The sequence below is a fragment of the Centruroides vittatus genome, unplaced genomic scaffold, assembly GCF_030686945.1.
Source record: "Centruroides vittatus isolate TY-2023 unplaced genomic scaffold, ASM3068694v2 contig_926, whole genome shotgun sequence".
Classification (NCBI taxonomy): Eukaryota; Metazoa; Arthropoda; class Arachnida; order Scorpiones; family Buthidae; genus Centruroides; species Centruroides vittatus.
Window position 1 is genome coordinate 150695 of NW_027122612.1, and position 20995 is coordinate 171689.

The 20995-nt window shown below is 35.0% G+C and overlaps 2 protein-coding genes and 1 non-coding gene across 3 annotated transcripts; 1 reads left to right on the top strand and 2 right to left on the bottom strand.

Annotated features, from left to right (window-relative positions):
* Window positions 1-2700: 2700 nt before the first annotated feature.
* LOC136984659 (zinc finger BED domain-containing protein 5-like) lies at window positions 2701-3291 on the bottom strand. The gene has a single exon (XM_067281734.1). It carries the CDS (start codon window positions 3289-3291, stop codon window positions 2701-2703), a length of 591 nt encoding a protein of 196 aa, XP_067137835.1.
* Window positions 3292-3375: 84 nt separating this feature from the next.
* LOC136984660 (SCAN domain-containing protein 3-like) lies at window positions 3376-3918 on the bottom strand. The gene has a single exon (XM_067281735.1). It carries the CDS (start codon window positions 3916-3918, stop codon window positions 3376-3378), a length of 543 nt encoding a protein of 180 aa, XP_067137836.1.
* Window positions 3919-18657: 14739 nt separating this feature from the next.
* TRNAR-UCU (transfer RNA arginine (anticodon UCU)) lies at window positions 18658-18730 on the top strand. Its single transcript has one exon. It is a non-coding gene; the product is annotated as a tRNA-Arg (tRNA).
* Window positions 18731-20995: the final 2265 nt, after the last annotated feature.

A 20995-nucleotide genomic window follows, 5' to 3' on the forward strand; every position in this document is an offset into this window, starting at 1 on the left:
TAGAAAACCGTCCATCCACGAAGAATATCTACGTTTAAAGAACTTTTTGTGTTTAACTAAGCATAAATTGTTATATTTTTGCATATTTCTTTTGCTAGAATAACTTAAAAATTAGAGTTCCAGCGACTGAAGCTTATCTGACTGGAGTACTGTAATAATTATGCTGTACCATAGTTTTGTTCTAACATAATAAATTATATAGATGAAAGAGATATAGTTACAGACCTTAAACATATAAAAATATTGCTATAAAAAAGTATTATTTATAATAAAACAAAACATTTACATGTACTGTGGTACCTAAAAAATTAGTTTGTTATCCTGCTCAAAACAAATTTAATTCTATTACTCGTAAGACTTCTTTAATACACCCTGTACAATAACAATAAAGACACACTACCTTATTGAACGGCAGCATTTGCAGCATTTATTTGGTAATATTTGATTATTTAAAGTATAATTTGTAAAGCTAATACAATTTAGAAGGCATGTAAAAATTCATTATGCAAATGATTCTTTTACATTCTAGTACTTTCGTATTGTTATTCTCCCGAATGCATTAAAGGTATCTTAAAAGTCATTTTGAATCCAATTTTAAAATATACCCTTTAATTTTATTTGCAGTTATCACTGAAATAATGCCTGGATGTTCAGCTTTTAATTGTTCTAATTCTTCTGTAAAAGGATATATCATGAAATGTTTTCCAAAAGATCCTGTTTGGAGAAAAATTTGGGTTAAAAAAGCATGCAGAGAAAATTAGAAACCTACAAATAATTCTTGTTTGCGTGAAGTTCATTTTGAACCACAAATGTGGGAAAAAGTGAGAGTTGATGGGAAGAAGAAATTAAAGCATAATGCCATTCCAACTTTGTTTTCATTCACAAAACAAATTATTCACAGAAAACCACCAAAAGGAAGATCCTGGACTGTTATAAAACAAGTAAAAACTGCAAAAGTTACTTCTCCAGTACATACTACTCATACTACTGTTACACCATCAACAAATTTTGAAACGTCTTCAATATTTATAGAAGAAACCACATTAGCTGAAAACATTTCTATATGAATGATACATTTCTATATAATACATTATCTAAAAAACATACAAAAGATATATTTATATTTATTAATATGATAAAAATCGTTATACCAGAAAATTTTGAAGCTGAAAATATGCCTCTAAACAATGCAGAAATAAATTCATTATATAATATATCTGGTTATTTAATAACAAGTATAGAAAAAACCTTAAAAACCTGTAACAAATGTATCAATGGGATCCAAAGAAAGTCCTCTATTAGAATATTCAAAAGTAGTTGGATTTTTTTTAAACTTCTAATTCCATGTTTTTTGTAATAAAACTTTTGATATGTTTTTAGATATGGAAGATATTTTCTACCAATATTATAATGTGAAAAATCAAAACATTGATATAAGAAAATTTTATTTGGAAAAACTTAACAAATATATTAAAAATGACCGTATTCCAGACTGCCATAAATTTAAAAAAAAATATGACAAGATTTATATCTTTCGTGTTAAAATAAAAATTTAACAAATCCATATGCAAGTAAATCCACGAGTAAGCTACAAAATTAGCCATATTCACCAACACGAGTTTGATTATTGATGTAATAAAATAACATTTTTATTTCTAATACAGTAGAGCATCGATTATCCGACCCCCGATTAACCGACTTATCGGCTAACCGACCGCGTTCTAGTCGGCAAATTCAATTGTCCGCTAGTGATGTGGCGCTACAATATTTGGCTATGTCTTGGCTACTTTAATATTATTTTTGTTAAATTTTTGCGTGTTTTAGCTGGCAGCACTGGCTCGACCATGAAAAGGAGGCTAGTATTTAAACCAGGCCGAATACACTATACTAATAATGTATTTTTTCATACTTTTCGGTTATCCGACTAACCCCAGTACCCAATTAAGTCGGATAATCCAGTGTTCCGCAAACTTTTTGTGTTCAAGGTACACCTACCAAATCAAGAAATTTTAGAGGTACACCAAAGAAAAAACCAATGTTTATTTAATATTTATTTATTATAAAAATCAGTACAATGTTTAATGAGAAATGTGAACCTGCTTAACTGAGCACAGGCGATAAAAATTTGGAACAATCGGCTGCTCTCATCTCTTGGTCGATCGTCCTCAGGCGTTCTCTTTTTTTTTTGATTTAATCGTAGTGAGAGTTGAAAATTCCAATTCGCATAAGTAGGTTGTGGCAAATGGTAAGAGAATTGCAATAGCACGCTTTGAAAGCAGTGGATACTCATTTTTTATATGCAGCCAAAAATGTGCTAGTTCTGTTTCGGAAAATTTTAGTTTTAATGTCCGATTAGTTTTTAGCTCCATGAATTCTTCCTGCTCGTTTATCGGTAGGTGTCCAATGGAAATGCTATCTGAGAATGGATTTCGTACACAGTCCATAAGTTGCAGGTCACACTTAGGAAAATAAGAGTTCATTTTTTCTTCTAATAGCTCAGTGTTTCACTATCAAAGCCTGCACGTTTTTTCTGAATCGGCAGCCATGACATTTGGGAACATTTCATTACTACCATTGGTAGCGTGGCTGATCCATAACACCAACTTAGCGCGAAAGCTTTCAATCTTGTCCGATAACGTTAAAATATTAGAATTCCTGCCTTGCAGTTTTTTGTTGAGCTCATTTAAATTGGCGAATATATCAGCCAGATATGGAAGTTTTGCTACCCATTCTTCTCTTACACAGAAAAGCAAAATCTGAACCCTGGGCCTCTAAAAACGTCTGGGTCTCATTTTTTAGCTCGTAAATTCGAGAAAGCCATCGTAGTTCTGTATGAAACAGAAGTGACTGATGATCTGCTTCCATTTCCTGACACACTGCATTAAACAGACGAGAGTTCAGCGGTCGCGACTTGATGTAATTGACAATTTTGACGACTTCTTGTAGGACAGACAACAATTCATCAGGCAGAGACTTCGCCATCAGTGCTTCCCTGTGTAAAAAGCAATGTACATTTTTAATATTAGGGTTTTTTTCAGAAGCCCTGGTTATAAATTCCCTAATTTTTCCCGTTATAGCTGCTGCTCCGTCTGTGCAAATGCTTATGCAGTTGTGCCATTCCAAATTATGCTCACTGAAGTACTGGTCTGTTACTTTGAATATTTCTTCTGCAGTGGTATAACCAGGAAGCGACAGACAAAATAAAAAGTCCTCTTTTATTTCATATTTGTCAGTGTATTTGTCATAACTCTCAGCTATGTGTAGGTGCATTATCTTCACAAAACTTGACATTTTTTCGCGGCACACCAACTATTGACCACGGTACACCAGTGTGCAGCGGCACACACTTTGCGGAACACTGGGATAATCGATGCTCTACTGTAGTTCCATAGTCACATTTGATATGAGATGCGCGTGCCCACTGATATCAGTAGCCTCGTCGACTTGTAGCGCAAAAATTCCACTAAGCCTTAATTTTTCAATTAACGTTGATTGAATGTTGCTAGAAATATCATTAATTTGACGTGAGATCGTATCTGCTGACGCAGGTATTTTTTCGATTTCCTTAGCGGCTTCTTGGCTAATCATAATCTTGACAACTTCTTTGCAGACAGGTAAAATTAAAGTTTCAGCGAGAGAATGAGGCTTCTTGGATTTAACAACCATATTAGCGATCATGTAGCTTGCTTTCTGCGCTTTGTCTGATGTTTTGAAAGACGAACTCATGAGAGTTACCTGTTTCTTAGACTGGTCTTTCAAACGTTGAAAAAAGGCTTTGTCTGTTTGAGCCACCGATGGGTGTTTAGTAGTTAAATGTCGTAAAATTACTGGGCACCATCGAATTATTACCCAAAGTTTCTCCACAAACAAGACATTTTGGGATTGGGCATGATCTGTCTCCGCAATATATAAAGCCATAACGTATATAGCTCTCATCATATTTTCGATTAACAAGCTTAGGTTTTTTTTTTTCGTTGACTCTGCTTCTTGGGAATCATTAGTTTCACTTGACGAACTTGCGGTACGTTTAAGGAATTTATCCATTATATACACATACATGTATTAAGGTCTATTTATCTGTAATAAAAAAAGTCAATTACGTTCGCGACGACACAATCACAAACTAGCGGCTAGTTACTGGCAAAAAGCGATTTGTTTCAGTTTACAAAAGCGCGTGACAACGATGACTAAGTGGGGCGCAGCATTACAATATCACATTGACACGCGCATGCATGCGGCACGCGGGTGGGCTGTCCCGCTCCTCGCGCAACGAAATACTTCGCTCGCATAACTCTCAGCTATGTGTAGGTGCATTATCTTCACAAAACTTGACATTTTTTCGCGGCAAACCAACTATTGACCACGGTACACCAGTTTGCAGCGGCACACACTTTGCGGAACACTGGGATAATCGATGCTCTACTGTAGTTCCATATTGTTCATTTAATAAATTTTTATATTTTATCTGCATAGCCTTTTGATCTTGATACGCTTTATTACTATAAACTTGTGTAATTATTATGCATATATAAAAAGCTTTAAAATTGTAAAAAAATTTATTAAATTACTTTTTATCATACAATATTGCAATATAGATACAAATATGATAATTTTTATTTGGTTGATTATTATATTAAAGTACTTCAATATAATAGCCTTGATGTTAAATGTTTTACATAGTGAAATAACAAAATGACACATGAAAGACACACATCTTTACTCCAGAGGGTGTAAGAACTATTGTAACTTCATTTAAAGAAAAAAAGGATAGTTTTTACAGTATAAAGACGGGACGTTAAATAAAAATACAAAAAGACTATTAATAAAACCCTCAAAACCTTTCCCGGGAGAGAGGAGATGAGTTACGTCAAGCCAACACCCAGCTTTACCTTTGCATGTTGCGTAAGCACGCTTGCGTTGTATACATCCCAACATTAAATCCTGTCAAATTAGTAAATACAGTACTAGTTTTGACAAGCCGAATATCCATTTCATAAACTACTGACTGATTTTTTACGTTTGTTGTAACATAACGTTTGGAATTTCGATCTAGAAGTTTTTCAAATAAGTAAACAAAATTAATTTTTTATATAAAAATACTAATGCTAGAGATTTAAAACTTATCGAGACTGTAAGATTCATCCACCCGTCATATTCTTGAATAAAAAAAAAACGAATAAAGTGCTGTATTAAACTGAAAAAATCGTCATTTCTTAATGTAAATCCATTGGCCACGTGATGACATTCGACAGAACATGGCGGCAATGACTCGTGTGTCGCTACTCTGATAATATAGGTACTCTAATCCTATCTATCTAATCTGTAAGAGAATTTGCAATTTTCAACGACTCCGTATATCCATATAATAAATCATATAATGTTCTTTTCTGGTCATATGTATTTAGTTATATTTATATAAAGTGCTAAAATTAATTTACAAAAGGATAATTTTTAATGAGAGCGAAAAATCCTCAAAAGGAATCGGTGAGAATCATTTTAAAACGAGTGATTCTATACGATTTATCACAAATCCTTTCTCGAATTATATGATTGCTGCATAAAAATATTAGTTTCATTTTTCTATGCAACTGGGCAAATAGGGAAGCAAGAGTTTTCGATCTCCTATGCTGTTTTGAGACAGAATTTCTTTGCATTTAATATCAATATTTCGGAGATATCTTTGAATGTATTTAGACTTGTTCCTTTCCATCTTGATGTCTGTGATATGATAAATTTATTAGATAACCGTCAAAATGTGTATGATGTACGAGTACATTAAAATGTAACTGATTTTTATTAAGTTATAGAAATCAAAGAAACGAATAAATCGAATTCTTTTTATTATGAACATGTTTAAAATTTAATTAATTTAGAATTTATTTAAAATTTAAATCATAATAAAATTACCAGTGATATAACTATAATTTTGAGACTTCGCTTCAAATAGTTTCGGGAGCCCACCAATTTAAGAAAGTTGAAGATCATATATTTCCAATCATCTTATTCATATTTCTGAACAAACTTTATTTGATTTTCTTGGTTTGATGATAATTATATTCTTATTTAAAAATTATAGGCCTATATAATTTTTAGAATAGCAAAATCTTAGCAGTAAGAAGAGGGCTTTCACATCTTTGGTCTTCACATTGAGGGGGTTCTGTGGAGTCTGTTTACGCTTCTGAAAATTACACAAGCTAAATTTATGCCGTGAAAACGATTTCTATTTTTCTGTACGAGGGCTATTCGGAAAGTTTGCGGCCTCAAATAGAACAACAAACAAAATAATGTTAATACTTTTTTTTATTTTTCAATGTAGTCTCCTTTATTAGCAATACACTTATTCCAGCGATATTCTAGCTTTTTTATGCCATCACAATAGGTCGATTTGTCAAGGTGTGCAAAATACTCGTTTACTTCAGAGGTGACTTCGTCATTTGAGTGGAATCTCTTTTCAGCCAAGAATTTTTTTACGTTTGGAAAAGGATGGAAGTCACTGGGGGCCGAATTAGGTGAGTACGGTGGATGTGGAACTAATTGGAAGCGAAGTTCGTTTACCTTTTGTTCAGTGATTCTGGCGGAATGTGCAGGTGCATTATCGTGGTGGAACAGAATCTTTTTCTTCTTCAAGTGTGGCCTCTTTTCTTCGATTTCTTTCTTCAGTTTTTCCGAAAGTTCACAGAAATAGACAGCATTGATGGTCTTTTCTCTTTCTAGGTAGTCAATAATGATGATTCCTTTAGCATCCCAAAAAATCGAGGCCATCACTTTCCCCCGCTGATGGAACTGTCTTTGCCTTCTTTGGTGATGGCGAACTGTGATGTTTCCATTGCTTCGACTGTTCTTTTGTTTCAGGAGTGTAGTAGTGGACCCACGTTTCATTAGTAGTCACAAACCGACGCATGAAATCCTGTGGGTTTTTCTGATAGAAGCCCAAACACTCCTTTGACATCAAAGTGCGAACACGTTTTTGCTCGGCGGTCAGCAGACGCGGCACCCGCCTTGCTGAGACCTTCGTCATACCCAAATTTTCGGTTAGGATGTGGTAAACTCGATTGACAGAGATGCCTGTTGTCTCAGCTATCTCACACGTTTTCAAACGGTGATCTGCTAACACCAAATCGTGAACTTTGTCGATATTTTCTTCAGTGACAGCAGTTGACGGCTGCTGTCACTGAAGAAAACCCTCGCAGCGACTGCTGTCCGCTGCGAGGGTCATCTTCCACACTCTCTCTGCCAGATGTAAAAAGGGCTGTCCATTTTTCCACAATGGTGTACGAAGGAGCAGACTCTCCCAAAACTTCATCCATGTCAGCTTTGATTTGAGATGAGGTCAACCTTTTTCTCGTTAGGTATTTTATGACTGCACGAGTCTCCATTTTTTCCATTTTTGACAAAGCATGTGCCCACTGACTATCTGATAAGCTGTTGTGAAACAACTTTACGACAAATCAAGCAGAAATTCGTATCGTATCTTTAGCAAAGATGACTGAATTATTCCCGCCAAAAATTAAATTGATCGCAGCGCCGCATATAGGCAAGGCCGCGAACTTTCCGAACAGCCCTCGTATTTGTAAACTGTTTATGTAATATTTATATGTTACTATTTTTGCATTGGTAATCAGTTTCTAAAAAAAAGGAAGTAGAATAGCCTATACTTAAATAGATTTACTACAAGTCAATGTTCTGTACAGGAAATTTTATTTATATAATCAAGCTGTGTAAAATGTTTTGGCAATCTCAAGTTCGTAAAGTCAATCAATCAATCGTTTATCTAAACATCTGTTATGAAAATTAATGTGAGAATTATGCTAAATGGATTTTTATTAGCTCCTTTAGTTGTAAATTCATTGCAGGGCGCCAATTTTTTATAATTCTTGTGAGTGCTCAAGTTGTATAATCAATTCGCAATTGGTACCCGACTGCGTATTAAGAATAGACCTTAAATATATTATTAAATGTTTGTAAATAACATTTTATACAGTATTATTACATACTTAAAACTTTTAAAGTTATTTAATATCAATTTTAGAGATATTTTGGTATAGTAAATAATAGTAATTTAAAAACAGTGTTCCTTCAAAGCCATCTTTCAAAACCAAAGTTTTAAAAGCTGTGATAATTGCTAACAAAATGACTAATCCTAATCAATTTTCCCGTAAGCAAATTTTTAAAGGAAAAATAAACATATAACGTGGAACAACTGATAAAAACCATTGTTATTCGAGAGATTTAACAAAGAAATCGTACAAACGTGAAGCATACTAACTTGTAAGCGTGGCTGGTACAAAGTACAGACTGTTCTGCTACAGCTAGACTCGTTCGTGACTATAATCATAATGAATCCAACGCGTTATTCGTAGAACAGTGGAAGAGGAATCACATACACTTCAGGTGTATGTTTCCTATTCGACCGGATTCGAATGTTCATCTATGCATCCGGAATCCTGAAAACTGCATCCATCGAGTAAATCTTCATCTTGAGGACACCCGAGAAGAGTAGCTCGAGTTCGGGATTTTATGAAGACTTGTATAATCCCGAAACAGTATGAGAATTTCTCTTTCTTGAAAAAATGGAAATTTTATAGATCCTTCAATCCAAGCTCACGCACCGACAGTCACGCTTCTGCTAGCGCCATCCAGTTGTAATCTCTCACGGCTTTAAATTTCGATCAAACATCTTTCGTTTCGATATAAGTTGTGACCGGAAGTCATGTGACTCTGCTCTATTTTTATCCGGATATCCTGTGTTCGACTGTCGGACAAACGTGTGAATGCTCCCGTAAGATTCCATGCACTTTGTAATTGGATAACCGACGTGTGAAACAGACCTTACTCAACCGTATTGTGTTGCTTTACATACCTACAGTCTATTGTAAATATTAATAAACTATGTTATGAAAAATAATGTATTTTTTTTTAAAACGCCACTTTTTAAAGATCATGCGCACAGCCAGATTAATGAACCCATGCCTTGACAAAGAATTACATATGGAGTACAATTTTAAAGTCCACGATTATTATAAAACATTATCCTAAGGGTTAAAATTAGTAATAACGTTTAAAATATTAAATCATAAATATATATTTTTTTTAAATATATTTTTTTCAGATTTTTGTAAAAAAAAAATGTTTACTATGAAAAGTTTTTATCACTTTCTTTCGTTATAGTTTATAGAGTTGAAGAAGAAATTACTACCATTTTCTTCGTGTGTGATTGATGCATTTTTTTATTTATGTCAATAAAAATAATAATTTTTCTGTCATTAGAAATCACTCAGGTGTCTAACTTGTCATATAGACAATGAGCATTCAAAAAATTAAATTCTTAGGCAGATAAAGTGTGTACTTAACATAAAAATAATTTTATACTTCCAAACTAAAATAAAATAAAATAAAAAACCTGTGATTTTAAAATGTATTTTGTTAAATTATTTTGAACAAAAGAAAGTTATTTGAAGTTATGTCTTTTCATAATTTGATTACCAATAACACACTACATCTTACACACTTTTCCAGCAAAAGTTTAATAAAAACAAACGTTTATGATCCCGTTCAGAGGTCTGTCTCAGGTAAAAAAAACGCATTAAATTACAAAATAAAGAAAAGAACTTATACTATGTGCTTATCATTTATTTGTTATGCTCTTCCGTAATTTGTAAATTTTTTAACATTGATTTCATTAGATTTTAAAATTTTTTAATAAGTAAAAAGAAGAGGTTACACTATCAAACAAGCAATTATATTGATGTCGTCACAATGCCGGGCTGCAATTTTTAATCATATTTTAAATTTATTTAATTAAAAATATATGCTCTTCACCTCAAATTAGTACCGTAGTGTCTTGCCCCTTGTAATCATACTTTTCATTTAACAACAGAGTCATGCCAGTCATCTATTAACTGCTTTCAGAGGAAAAGATTTGAATTGAAATAACGTGACTTCCGGTTTGTATCGGAAGTTCGTGTATAGGTAAACAGGTCCTCTTGCTCCTAAGATTTCCATATCTGATGTCGGATTTCATCTATCTAACTCCATTCTCGAGATTAAGGAAAGACTGATGGACGGACGGACAGACGACAGTGGGAGTGGGAATTTATATCATTACATTTTCTTCAGAATATATTTAAATTGTTAATCACGCTTTACTTCGCTTTCTATTTCTGAGTCAACATCTGTGTCAAGTAGCCAACATAACAGTAGCTCCTAATTGCATGAATTTATTCATGATTTATTTTATATTAGTGTTGTATTGGCATAAGTTACTGAATATTATTTTTGTCTTTGTACAGGTATGCTTATTTTTGATTGAACTGTGTTCACTTCTTATGTTGTTTTCAATTTATGCACTAAGCTAGCAAACAGAATTATGCACTCGGAAGCTTGTATGTGAAATAAGTATCCATTGTTAATTGTAATTCCTTTCATGTGCAGTTTAGTTTATTGAAAACTTCCTGTGTCATTGTCATAAATAGTTTTGATGAAAGCTGATCAACTTGTATTATTGCTTTTCGAATGCTTATTTTCCTAGTTTTTATTATCTAATATTATCATGGCGCATATTATCTAATATTATCTGTACTCAGTGGCGCACTCAAGATTTAATTATTGAGAAGCCGAGTTAACAGAATAAAATTTTTTTTAATGAGAATTCAATAAGATTTCCACCTTATGTGACCACTAATTCCTAAGTGATATCGAAATAGAACACACGACATAATATAAATATAAAAATGAATTTTAATTAAGAAAATAATTTTGGAAAGTTTACTTGTGTTTCTTTTTCTTTTACTTTGGGATGCCAGGGTTCCTTGGCCCACTCTCTGGGTGCGCAACTGGCTGTGACACTGTAAATTTTCTCTCTTAGTATGATAAAACTTTTATTTCTGTTTTAAGCATTTAAATCGTGAAGAACAGTTTTAATTTTTATACTATTAAACAATTTTTTGCATGTATATATGTTGCAGTCAAAACCTGTTTTTAGTTAGAACGCGTTTTAACTAGTTGAAAGTAGTTTATACTGGATGTCTTTGTTAAAACCCGTTTTGTCTAGTTAAAACTACTTTTAACTCAAATTCATTTTTGACTAGCAGTAAATTCTAGTTTTAACTAGACAAAACGGGTTTTAACAAAGACATCCAGTATAAACTACTTTCAACTAGTTAAAACGCATTCTAACTAAAAACTGGTTTTAACTGCAACATATAGATATATACATAACAGCCATTATTTTCCTTTATTGAAGGATTATGGGATTATGATTGTATGACTTTAATTAATATTACTGATGTTGCTTTAGTGTTAATATTGCTGACATGGCTCTAGGAACGTTTTTAAGGAAAATCACATAGTGTTTGATTATTTTTATAATACTTTAATTAATATTGCCGACATGGCTCTGTGATTTTCTTCAAAAATGTTCCTATAGTGTATGATTAATTTCGTATCGCTTTAATTAATGTTAATAACACAGATGTGTGACCAATATTCTAAATAAATATCGTATTAAATAATACAAATGTTTTAATCCCAATTATCACTTTATTTATTTCCCTCAAACGTATTTATGTAGCTAAAATTAGTTTTAACTAATATTAAAAGTTAAAACTAGTTTTATCTAAAATCAAAACATGTTTTTGATTTGTTTGTTTGCTATATACTCCTAGGCCGCTCGACCAATTGCTACGAAACTATAGTTTTGTTCAAACGCTTCTAATTTAGGTTGTGTCGTATATCCCATCCCAAAATATCGATTGCATTTCTATAAATCAATCAATTTTTATTTACATTCGATTTTCCGAGTTACACGTAGCGCCATCTATTGGCAAAAAAGTTTACAAAATGATTACCTAAATATAATTCTTATAAAAAAGAATATAATTTTAAAAAATATAAATTATATTCACTAAATTACTGCGACAATGATATAACGCGAAATAGATGCACCAGTACGCCATTACTGCAAAAGGTAGCAGATAGCAAGGAGTGTAACCATACTTTTCGTGTTAGATACATAACCAGCAAGACTCTATTGCTAACTCCGTTCAGGGCAAATTTTTGTATTGAAATAACGTGACTTGCGGTACAAATCGGAAGTTCATATATAGGTAATCTGGTTCTTCTCTCTTACAATTTCCATGTCTGATCTCTACTTTCATCTATCTAACTCCGTTCTCAAGATTAAGGAAGGTCAGAGACCGACGGACGACTGGAAATTTTTTCAAATTGCAGACCAATAAGTATACTCCAGTAACCAAGTGGATAAAACCACCGAATCTCGGTAGCCGGGCGTGGTTCGCGCATGGCCAACAGACTGGCCAAGTGGAGTTTTCTGGGTTTTCTTCGCGTTAGTAACACTTCAATTGGGGCCAACTTTACATAAACGACTTCCCCAGATGCATTTTCCTTGGCAGATCACTCACGTGTCGCGTTGTCGTAACCAAATAAACCAAACTAATTCTAACGAGCAATCATTTATTGTGATATCGTCACAATGCCGGGCTGAAATTTTTCGTCAGAATGTTCTCAATTCTTTTAGTGGTGATCTTGCTCCTGTACATCATACTTTTCCTGTTAGCAATAAATATGTCTAACTCCGTTCGGGAGTTAAACATAGTTAGACATATCACATAAAAGCAATTATTCTAGCATTTTTACAAGATGTTTTTTATTTAAACAAGTTATACAAAGTCTTTCGGACGCTAAGGTTAGCAACTTCGATCACGTGCGGGGCCATCACAACCGATCCAACACGAATCACTTTTAAAATATTAATTAATTAATAGTAGACCTGTATTAATTAGTAGTTTTTGACCATCCTCTCTTCCGGGAGGAGGCAATGACTACTTTTGATCGAATTACTTTAACCCCCTGTCGCAACATCTTTCTTCCTATCGGATCCACCGATATCGTGACATTCGGAATAGGAAAATTACATAATACCAGGTTACCAGCCTGCACAAAATATGATGATTTAATTGGTTTTCGAGGTTACCGAGTTTAAATATTTGGTCTGTTTTTCGCGAAATTTCATTCGTTGGTACATTACAACTTGATATTCGGCTGTAAATGGTACAGTTTGTTATAGCTAACATCAGAAAAAATGCTGTCTACTTTACCAACGACATCGTGTCATTTCGTACCATCCGAGTACCGCGATGAATGTGACAATAGTAGGCTAAAATAATCAAACTCTTTATATGGTTTTCGTTTTAATGTTTGTTATATCATAGTATTTGATTTAATATAAAAGATAAAAGTGTTTTATAATTGTGATATATATTATTTATCTTTAAAAATTATGTTATGGTTTGTTAACATATGGCGGTCTTTAATCATAGTAAATTAGACAGCACTTATCTAGCTCGATAATGCTCAAACTTTCAATATCTGGGAATTTTTTGATTAAATTTAATTTTTCCAGAAAAGAAGAAATAAAGTTGTTTAAAGTATTGAAAAATAAAAAAAGAGAGGAAAAAGGAAATAAAAATAAAATATTGAACTTTCTCTTCTTGCCTTCTGGCTATTTCTGAAGTAATCAAGCAAAATGCAGAAGTAAATCATGAGGCAAATGAAATCAAAATTCATAATTTGCTGTTCTTTTAATTTCTAATAACTAATTTAAATTAAACACGATAAGATTTCTTTTGAGGATTTTGAATATTTACTTGTTTTCATAAAGTAATTAAGCTGTAACTTTATAAGTAATATTGTGAAAGATTTTTTTAAAATTTTAATTTGCAATTATACGAATGATCTGATTATAAAAATTCTATTGATAGGAAGAATTTGTGGCCGCCAGCGCCAGAGATCCCGAACACTGCCTGGCAACACTTGCCAACGAGATGTTGGCTGGCAACTTGTAAAAAAGTGGCGCAAAAGTTTGCGGGTTTTTGCCTGGATGTTGGCCGAGGATGTCGGTGACAGTTCTCACCTTTTTAATAAAGTTTTTTTGTTACTGTTCGTGTTTGTCTGCTTAGTTCTAAAGATCAGTAGGATCGAATGACAAAGTGGTGACCCGAACGTGATGCGATTAACGAACTACCTGGACTTTCGACTGAATTGGATAGTGAACAACTCTGTGTCTATGAAGGAACATTTTTAACAGGACATGCAGGTATGATCAGTTTCTGAATCGTAAATTCAATAAGACGACTAAGAGTGCGTGACTCGGGCTAAGCCTAATCAAAGACTATCCCGCTTTCCTTGTACCCGCATAGTTAGGCGCCCGAAATGGCGGAACAGAACGAGTTGGAAATCGGACGTGTACAGGCAAAAATGCCTATCTTCACTAAAACCAACATCAAATTATTTTTTGTGCAGCTAGACGCAGCTTTTGCCATTAATCGGATTACAAGTGAGAACACTAAGTACAACTATTTAATCAATTCCCTGGACGCGGAGATTCTATCTAACGTCAGTGACTTAGTATTTGACCGTCCAGCCGAGGCTCCGTTTACTAAACTCAAAGATCGACTCCTCGAAATTTTTCAGAACTCCGCTGCTAAAGAGGCTAAAATTCTGCTTGAAGATCTGGCGTTAGGGGATCAGAAACCCAGCGTTTTACTCCGTAAAATGAGGGAGCTTTCAGCGGGCAAGATTACCGAAGAATTTCTTAGAAACTTGTGGCTCCAACGTCTCCCCAAAAATATTCAGACAGTTCTGGCTGTTAGCGGTGATGAACTAGACAAGCTAGCCATCCTTGCTGACAAGGTTGCTGAACTTACAGAACCAACCCAACTGGCCAGCATCAACTTAGAAGCCGACAATCCCGTAATCAAAAATCTCGAAATGCAGATTTTAGAACTCACAACGAAGGTTGCAGAACTTAATGTATCGCGTACTGCTCGTCCCCGTTATCGTAGTAGAGAGAGAAACCGACATGACCCGAATTCGAGGTATCGCATTAGTTCACGCCCTCGAGGAAGAAGCCTCAATCGTCAGGGATATTGTTACTACCATGATAAGTTTGGATCAGCCGCTAGGAAATGTCGTTCGCCGTGTTCCTTCGACCGAACTGCTGATCAGGGAAACGAGCGCAGCCAGCCGCAGTAACGGCCTGTGGGTCCAGCCTGGCTCCTAAATATAGCCGTCTGTTTGTGTATGACAACAAAACTGGCCTAAATTTCTTAATTGATTCTGGAGCAGATTTATCGATCATTCCCAATCGCACTAAGAATCAGCCTACAAAGGTTGAATTGTATGCTGCCAACGACTCTAAAATCTCGACGTATGGAACAAAGGTGCTAGAACTTGACCTCAACTTAAGACGTTCTTTCAGATGGGAATTTACCATAGCTGATGTGCAGAAGCCTATAATCGGTGCAGACTTTTTGGCCAACTTTGGACTCATTCTCGACATCAGAAACAGATTATTGGTCGACCCCCTGACTTCCCTTACTACACGAGGAAGATATTATACAGGACCACCTACTTCAGTCAAAACTATAATCAGCAATTCCCCAATGCAGGATATCCTCAAGGACTTTCCACATCTCACTCGTCCTCGACCGTTTTCAGATAAAGTCAGGCACAACACAATGCATTATATCGAGACACACGGTCCACCCGTATTTGCCAAACCCCGTAGATTGCATCCGGCTCAGCTGCAAGTAGCAAAGCAAGAATTCCAGCACATGATGGAGTTAGGTATATGCAGACCATCAAAGTCCAACTGGGCTTCTCCCCTCCATATGGTGCCGAAGGGTCGTAACGATTGGAGACCTACTGGAGACTATCGTGCCCTGAATAGGATAACTGTTCCCGATCACTATCCAGTGCCACACATCCACGATTTTGGTCAAAGTCTACACGGAGCCCGAATATTTTCCAAGATCGATTTGGTTAGAGCCTTCCATCATATACCAGTTAACCCAGATGATGTGCCAAAGACAGCCATTACAACGCCATTTGGGCTATTTGAATTCGTTTTCCTTCCTTTTGGTCTCTGCAACGCAGCCCAATCATTCCAACGATTCATGCACGAAGTTTTGAAAGGCTTAAACTTTTGTTTTTCATACCTAGATGACATCCTCATTGCTAGCACTTCGTGGGAGGAACATAAGATGCACATGCGGCAAGTGTTTCAACGCCTTGACAAGTACGGTCTGCAAATCAATGCATCCAAGTGTACTTTTGCTGCTCCACATGTATCATTCTTAGGATACATGGTGTCTCCCCACGGCGTTATGCCACTTCCAGAACGTGTATCTGCCATAACTCAACAGAAGCGACCACAGACCCTCAAACAACTGAGAAGGTTCTTAGGCATCTTGAACTTCTATCGTAGGTTCCTACCCCATGCGGCCCATCACCAAGCTCCTTTACACGACCTACTTAAAGGAGCAAAGAAAAACGACCAGCGCGAGATTAAATGGACTGACAATTCGATTCAGGCATTTGAGTCATGTAAGTCACAATTAGCAGATGCCACCTTACTACATCATCCTTCACCAAGTGCTACCCTTGCACTTCACGTCGATGCATCCGATTCTGCTGTGGGCGCTGCCCTTCATCAAGTTACAGCACAAGGTCTCCAGCCACTGGCGTTCTTTTCCCGCAAACTGAGTAACTCTCAGCGTCAGTATTCTGCATACGACCGAGAACTTCTGGCTGTGTATTTGGCTGTGAAACATTTCCGGTTTATGCTGGAAGCACGACAGTTCACCATTTACACAGACCATAAACCATTAACGTTTGCCTTCCAGCAACGACACGATAAGTGTACACCCCGTCAGTTGAGACATCTTGATTTTATAGGACAATTCTCAACAGACATCAGACACATAAAGGGGATCGATAACGTTCCAGCTGATGCTCTTTCCCGTATTGAATCAATTAGTAGCCCATCTATAGATTATAGCAAAATTGCAAAAGACCAACAGCAAGATCCTGAGCTCCAGTCTCTCCTGACTTCAAGTGACTCATCACTTGTACTTAAGAAGTTTAAACTTCCTGATAGTGATGTCGAAATTTACTGTGATGTATCGACAGGTCGCATTCGTCCATACATTCCGCCTAGTTATCGTCGCACTGCTTTCAACACTGTCCATAACCTGTCCCATCCAGGTGTAAGGAGCTCAACAAGATTGGTAAAAGCAAAATTTGTTTGGCCATCCATCAGTAAAGACTGCCAGACATGGTCTCGCACCTGCATTTCTTGTCAACGATCGAAGATCCAGAGACATGTCGCTAGCCCTTTGGGAACCTTTCCTGTTCCAGACGCTAGATTTTTAAATATTCATATTGACATTGTTGGTCCATTGCCACCTTCCAACGGCTCAACATATTGCCTCACAATCATCGATAGATTTTCTCGTTGGCCTGAAGCAATCCCGTTGCCAGATATAGCAGCTGAAACAGTAGCTTCAGCCCTGTACTCAGGCTGGATATCTCGCTTTGGAGTGCCTGCCCAAATAACATCTGACCAAGGACGGCAATTCGAATCTGGCTTATTTAAATCTCTCACTCAGCTTCTTGGTACCCAAAGAGTTAGGACAACAGCATACCATCCAATTGCAAATGGCATTGTTGAACGCTTTCATCGTTCACTTAAAACTGCCATCAAGTGTCACTCTACTGAAAGATGGACGGAAGTGCTACCTACAGTCTTGTTAGGATTACGAACTGCGCTCCGTGAAGACACCAATACTACCGCGGCTGAGATGCTCTATGGCACCAGCCTCCGACTGCCTGGAGAGTTTTTCGTCCCAGGTTCTCAGGACGTCAATCCATGTTCTTTCGTCGAAAAACTCAGGACGATGATGGCAAACTTAAAACCAGTGCCTGTGGTGCACCACTCCTACCGCAACCCATTTATCCACAAAGAACTGCAGTCATGTTCCCACGTATTTCTTCGCAATGATGCTGTACGGAAGCCCTTGCAGCCTCCATACGATGGACCCTACGAAGTCGTGTCACGTGGTAGCAAGACATTCACTCTATGCATAAAGGGAAAAGAAACTGTAGTTTCTATTGATCGACTGAAACCGGCTTTTATTCTCGCAGCGAGTGAGTCGGACCAGTTACCCCCAACGTCTCCAATGCCAAGACCAGCGCCAACTAGACGTACCACAGACAATCCAGCCCCAACGCAACAAACTACCACACGCTCTGGCCGACATGTAACCTTTCCCGCTCGTTTCGTGTCGCAGACACTGGTGGGGGAGTAGCTGTGGCCGCCAGCGCCAGAGATCCCGAACACTGCCTGGCAACACTTGCCAACGAGATGTTGGCTGGCAACTTGTAAAAAAGTGGCGCAAAAGTTCGCGGGTTTTTGCCTGGATGTTGGCCGAGGATGTCGGTGACAGTTCTCACCTTTTTAATAAAGTTTTTTTTGTTACTGTTCGTGTTTGTCTGCTTAGTTCTAAAGATCAGTAGGATCGAATGACAAAAGTTAAATTTCACAACTTTTTAAATTAAAACTACAATTAGTAACTAAAAATATATATATTGTTCTAAATCTAAATAAAAATTGCTTAATTTAATTATATTATTATCATCTCTGAAATTATGACCTTTGTTTGCACTGATAATTTGTTCGGTTTAATTATGAATTATTCTTCAGCATATGTCTTCATTATTAATAAGAACAAGAACAAAGAAACACTCTCAAATTTATATAAAATAATCTAATACAAGAGCGTCAAATAATTGCAGCAAGTCCCTGTAGCGCAGTGGATAGCGCGTTGGACTTCTAATCCAAAGGTCCCGGGTTCGAATCCCGGTAGGGATGTTAACAGGTGGTGGCTTTTGTTTATTTGTTTTTTGATTTTAGAGATGGCGTTTGAGATTGTTAGGCATTCCAAAATAATAAAAGTTTCAGTTGAATTCAACAAATTAGATTTGTTTTTAGCATTTAATTTGCAGAAAGACAATTGTGTCGGTGATTATGAAAGTGAAAAATGGAAAACATCGAGTTTATTTCTCAGACTATTCGTAAAATTTTACAATTACGCAAATAAAAACCTATTCTTCAAGACTAGATATATTTGTATTTTCTTTTTTATAATCAAAATATAAAAATTTAAAAAAAATCATCTCGCCAACTAAAAAATGACTTAGGCCGCTTTTATAATCTTTCAGCACAATTATAAAATTAAACAATAATATATGCAATATAGCTTTATTTTGTTAATAATACATCTGTTCGAATTCCTAGCGTTTCATTTACGTCATCTAGGTCACAACATTCTCAACGAAATAAAATACTCATAAACTTGATACAGAAAACGTTTCATCGCCGACAGAGAGAGTTTTGGAACATTTGGTTGATATTCTTTCCTTTTAATATTGAGTTATTATGTTTAAGACAGTATCTTGACAGTCACCGTATAGACCTCAAGTTCGCATGAAGATTCTAAGACATGTCTATTGTCCCACGCCTTATACAATTTCCGCAGGATAATACACTTAAACTATTTGAGTTTTCGCTCGTTTGACCTGCCTTGTAATGACTAGAAAGTAAAAAGAATTTAATTAACCTCGTTATTACATTAAAAAAATATGGAAATAATGGTAAAAATTACTTAATGGATGAAAATATTTAAAAATAAATAACTTCTATTGTTCTATACACAATGTAAAAGTAAAAACACTAGATATTATTTTTCCGCTTGAAATAGCATTTTGAAAAGAAAATAGATGAAATATTACGTTAATATAAGGTTCTATGAACAATAAATTCATATTAATCGACTTATTTTTCTTAATTTATGCATAATTTCAAAACCTTACTGACGAAATTGGAATATTTCATTTATTATAATTGATTTTTTTAAGTATTATAATTTTATAATTTCACAGTTATATTTAATAAGGTAATGGTTCCAATGAAAATGCAAACTCTATTTGAATAATTCGATTGTTTATTTCATATTTATTTTTTGTTTAGGAAAGAAATTAACAACTTAACAAGCTGAAAAATATAATTATAATCCTTCAAATAGGCATTAATACTGCCTACATGAATACTTTCAAATTTATCATTTTAATTTTCCTCCTTTTCAAGCTTGGTTCAGTAATTATTACTAATTTAATCGTTAAAAATAGATTTACATTATTTGATAGTAAAAATCCAGACATAAACAATAACAAAGAGAACAAAGTTTTATGACGAATGACTGGTATTTTTTTCTTTTTTTCAATCAGCACTAATAACTACAGTCCACGAGTAATACAGTAACAATATCCTAAGTTAACGCAATGAAAGCATATTATATACTGCATAGGAGCATTGATTCACTAAGCTGGAGGCTGATATATTTTTGATGGGGAGATATGAAGGGACTTAGCTAAGGCACCGGTTCTACAACAGTAAAATTAAACCTGGCTCTATCACAAGAAAGCAAGCAGGATCCTCTCTGACAGAAATGTGAAAGCTGTTCTAGACGTCACATTTCTTATGTATTAAAAAAAAATTTTCAAATAAAAAATATATAACAATTTTTAACTTTATTTTGTTGCTTTTTAAAATTTTAAAATATAGTAGGAGCCTTAAAAAATTAATTAATCTATGTATCTCTTGACTTCTAACAGATCCTCTGAATTAAAAAAGTTCTGGAAAAATAATTTGATTACTTTTGTAAAACTTGGAAAAACTATTTAATTCGGGTTTTTATATAAGTAAATGTAATTTCAGTAATCTTAGGAAGGTTCTGAGCTTGTTCGTTTTTTATTTCTGTGATATCGTGCACTAACATGAACCTATCGTGCACTAAAGTTATTTTCCCTTCTATCAAGAGAATTGGAGATTTGAAGTTATCAGCGTAATATAACTGGTAAGATATTGCTTATAGTAGGGTCCACATAGTATAGGGTATAGTAGGGTAGGGTACAAAATGTCCACTTTTTGGCATCCGAATCACAAGTCCGAGCTGGATTTTTTTTTTTTTTTTTTTTTTAAAAATGCTTATATGTCCGAGATTTTAATAAATAAGAATAAAGTACTGAATAAAGTTGTCTATTTAAAATAATTTTAAAACACTGCCAAACAAGTTTC

What these genes read in the sequence shown, in the direction of transcription:
- LOC136984659 (XM_067281734.1), bottom strand. Translation starts at nt 3,291, where the DNA reads ATGTCAAGTTTTGTGAAGATAATGCACCTACACATAGCTGAGAGTTAT.
- LOC136984660 (XM_067281735.1), bottom strand. Translation starts at nt 3,918, where the DNA reads ATGGCTTTATATATTGCGGAGACAGATCATGCCCAATCCCAAAATGTC.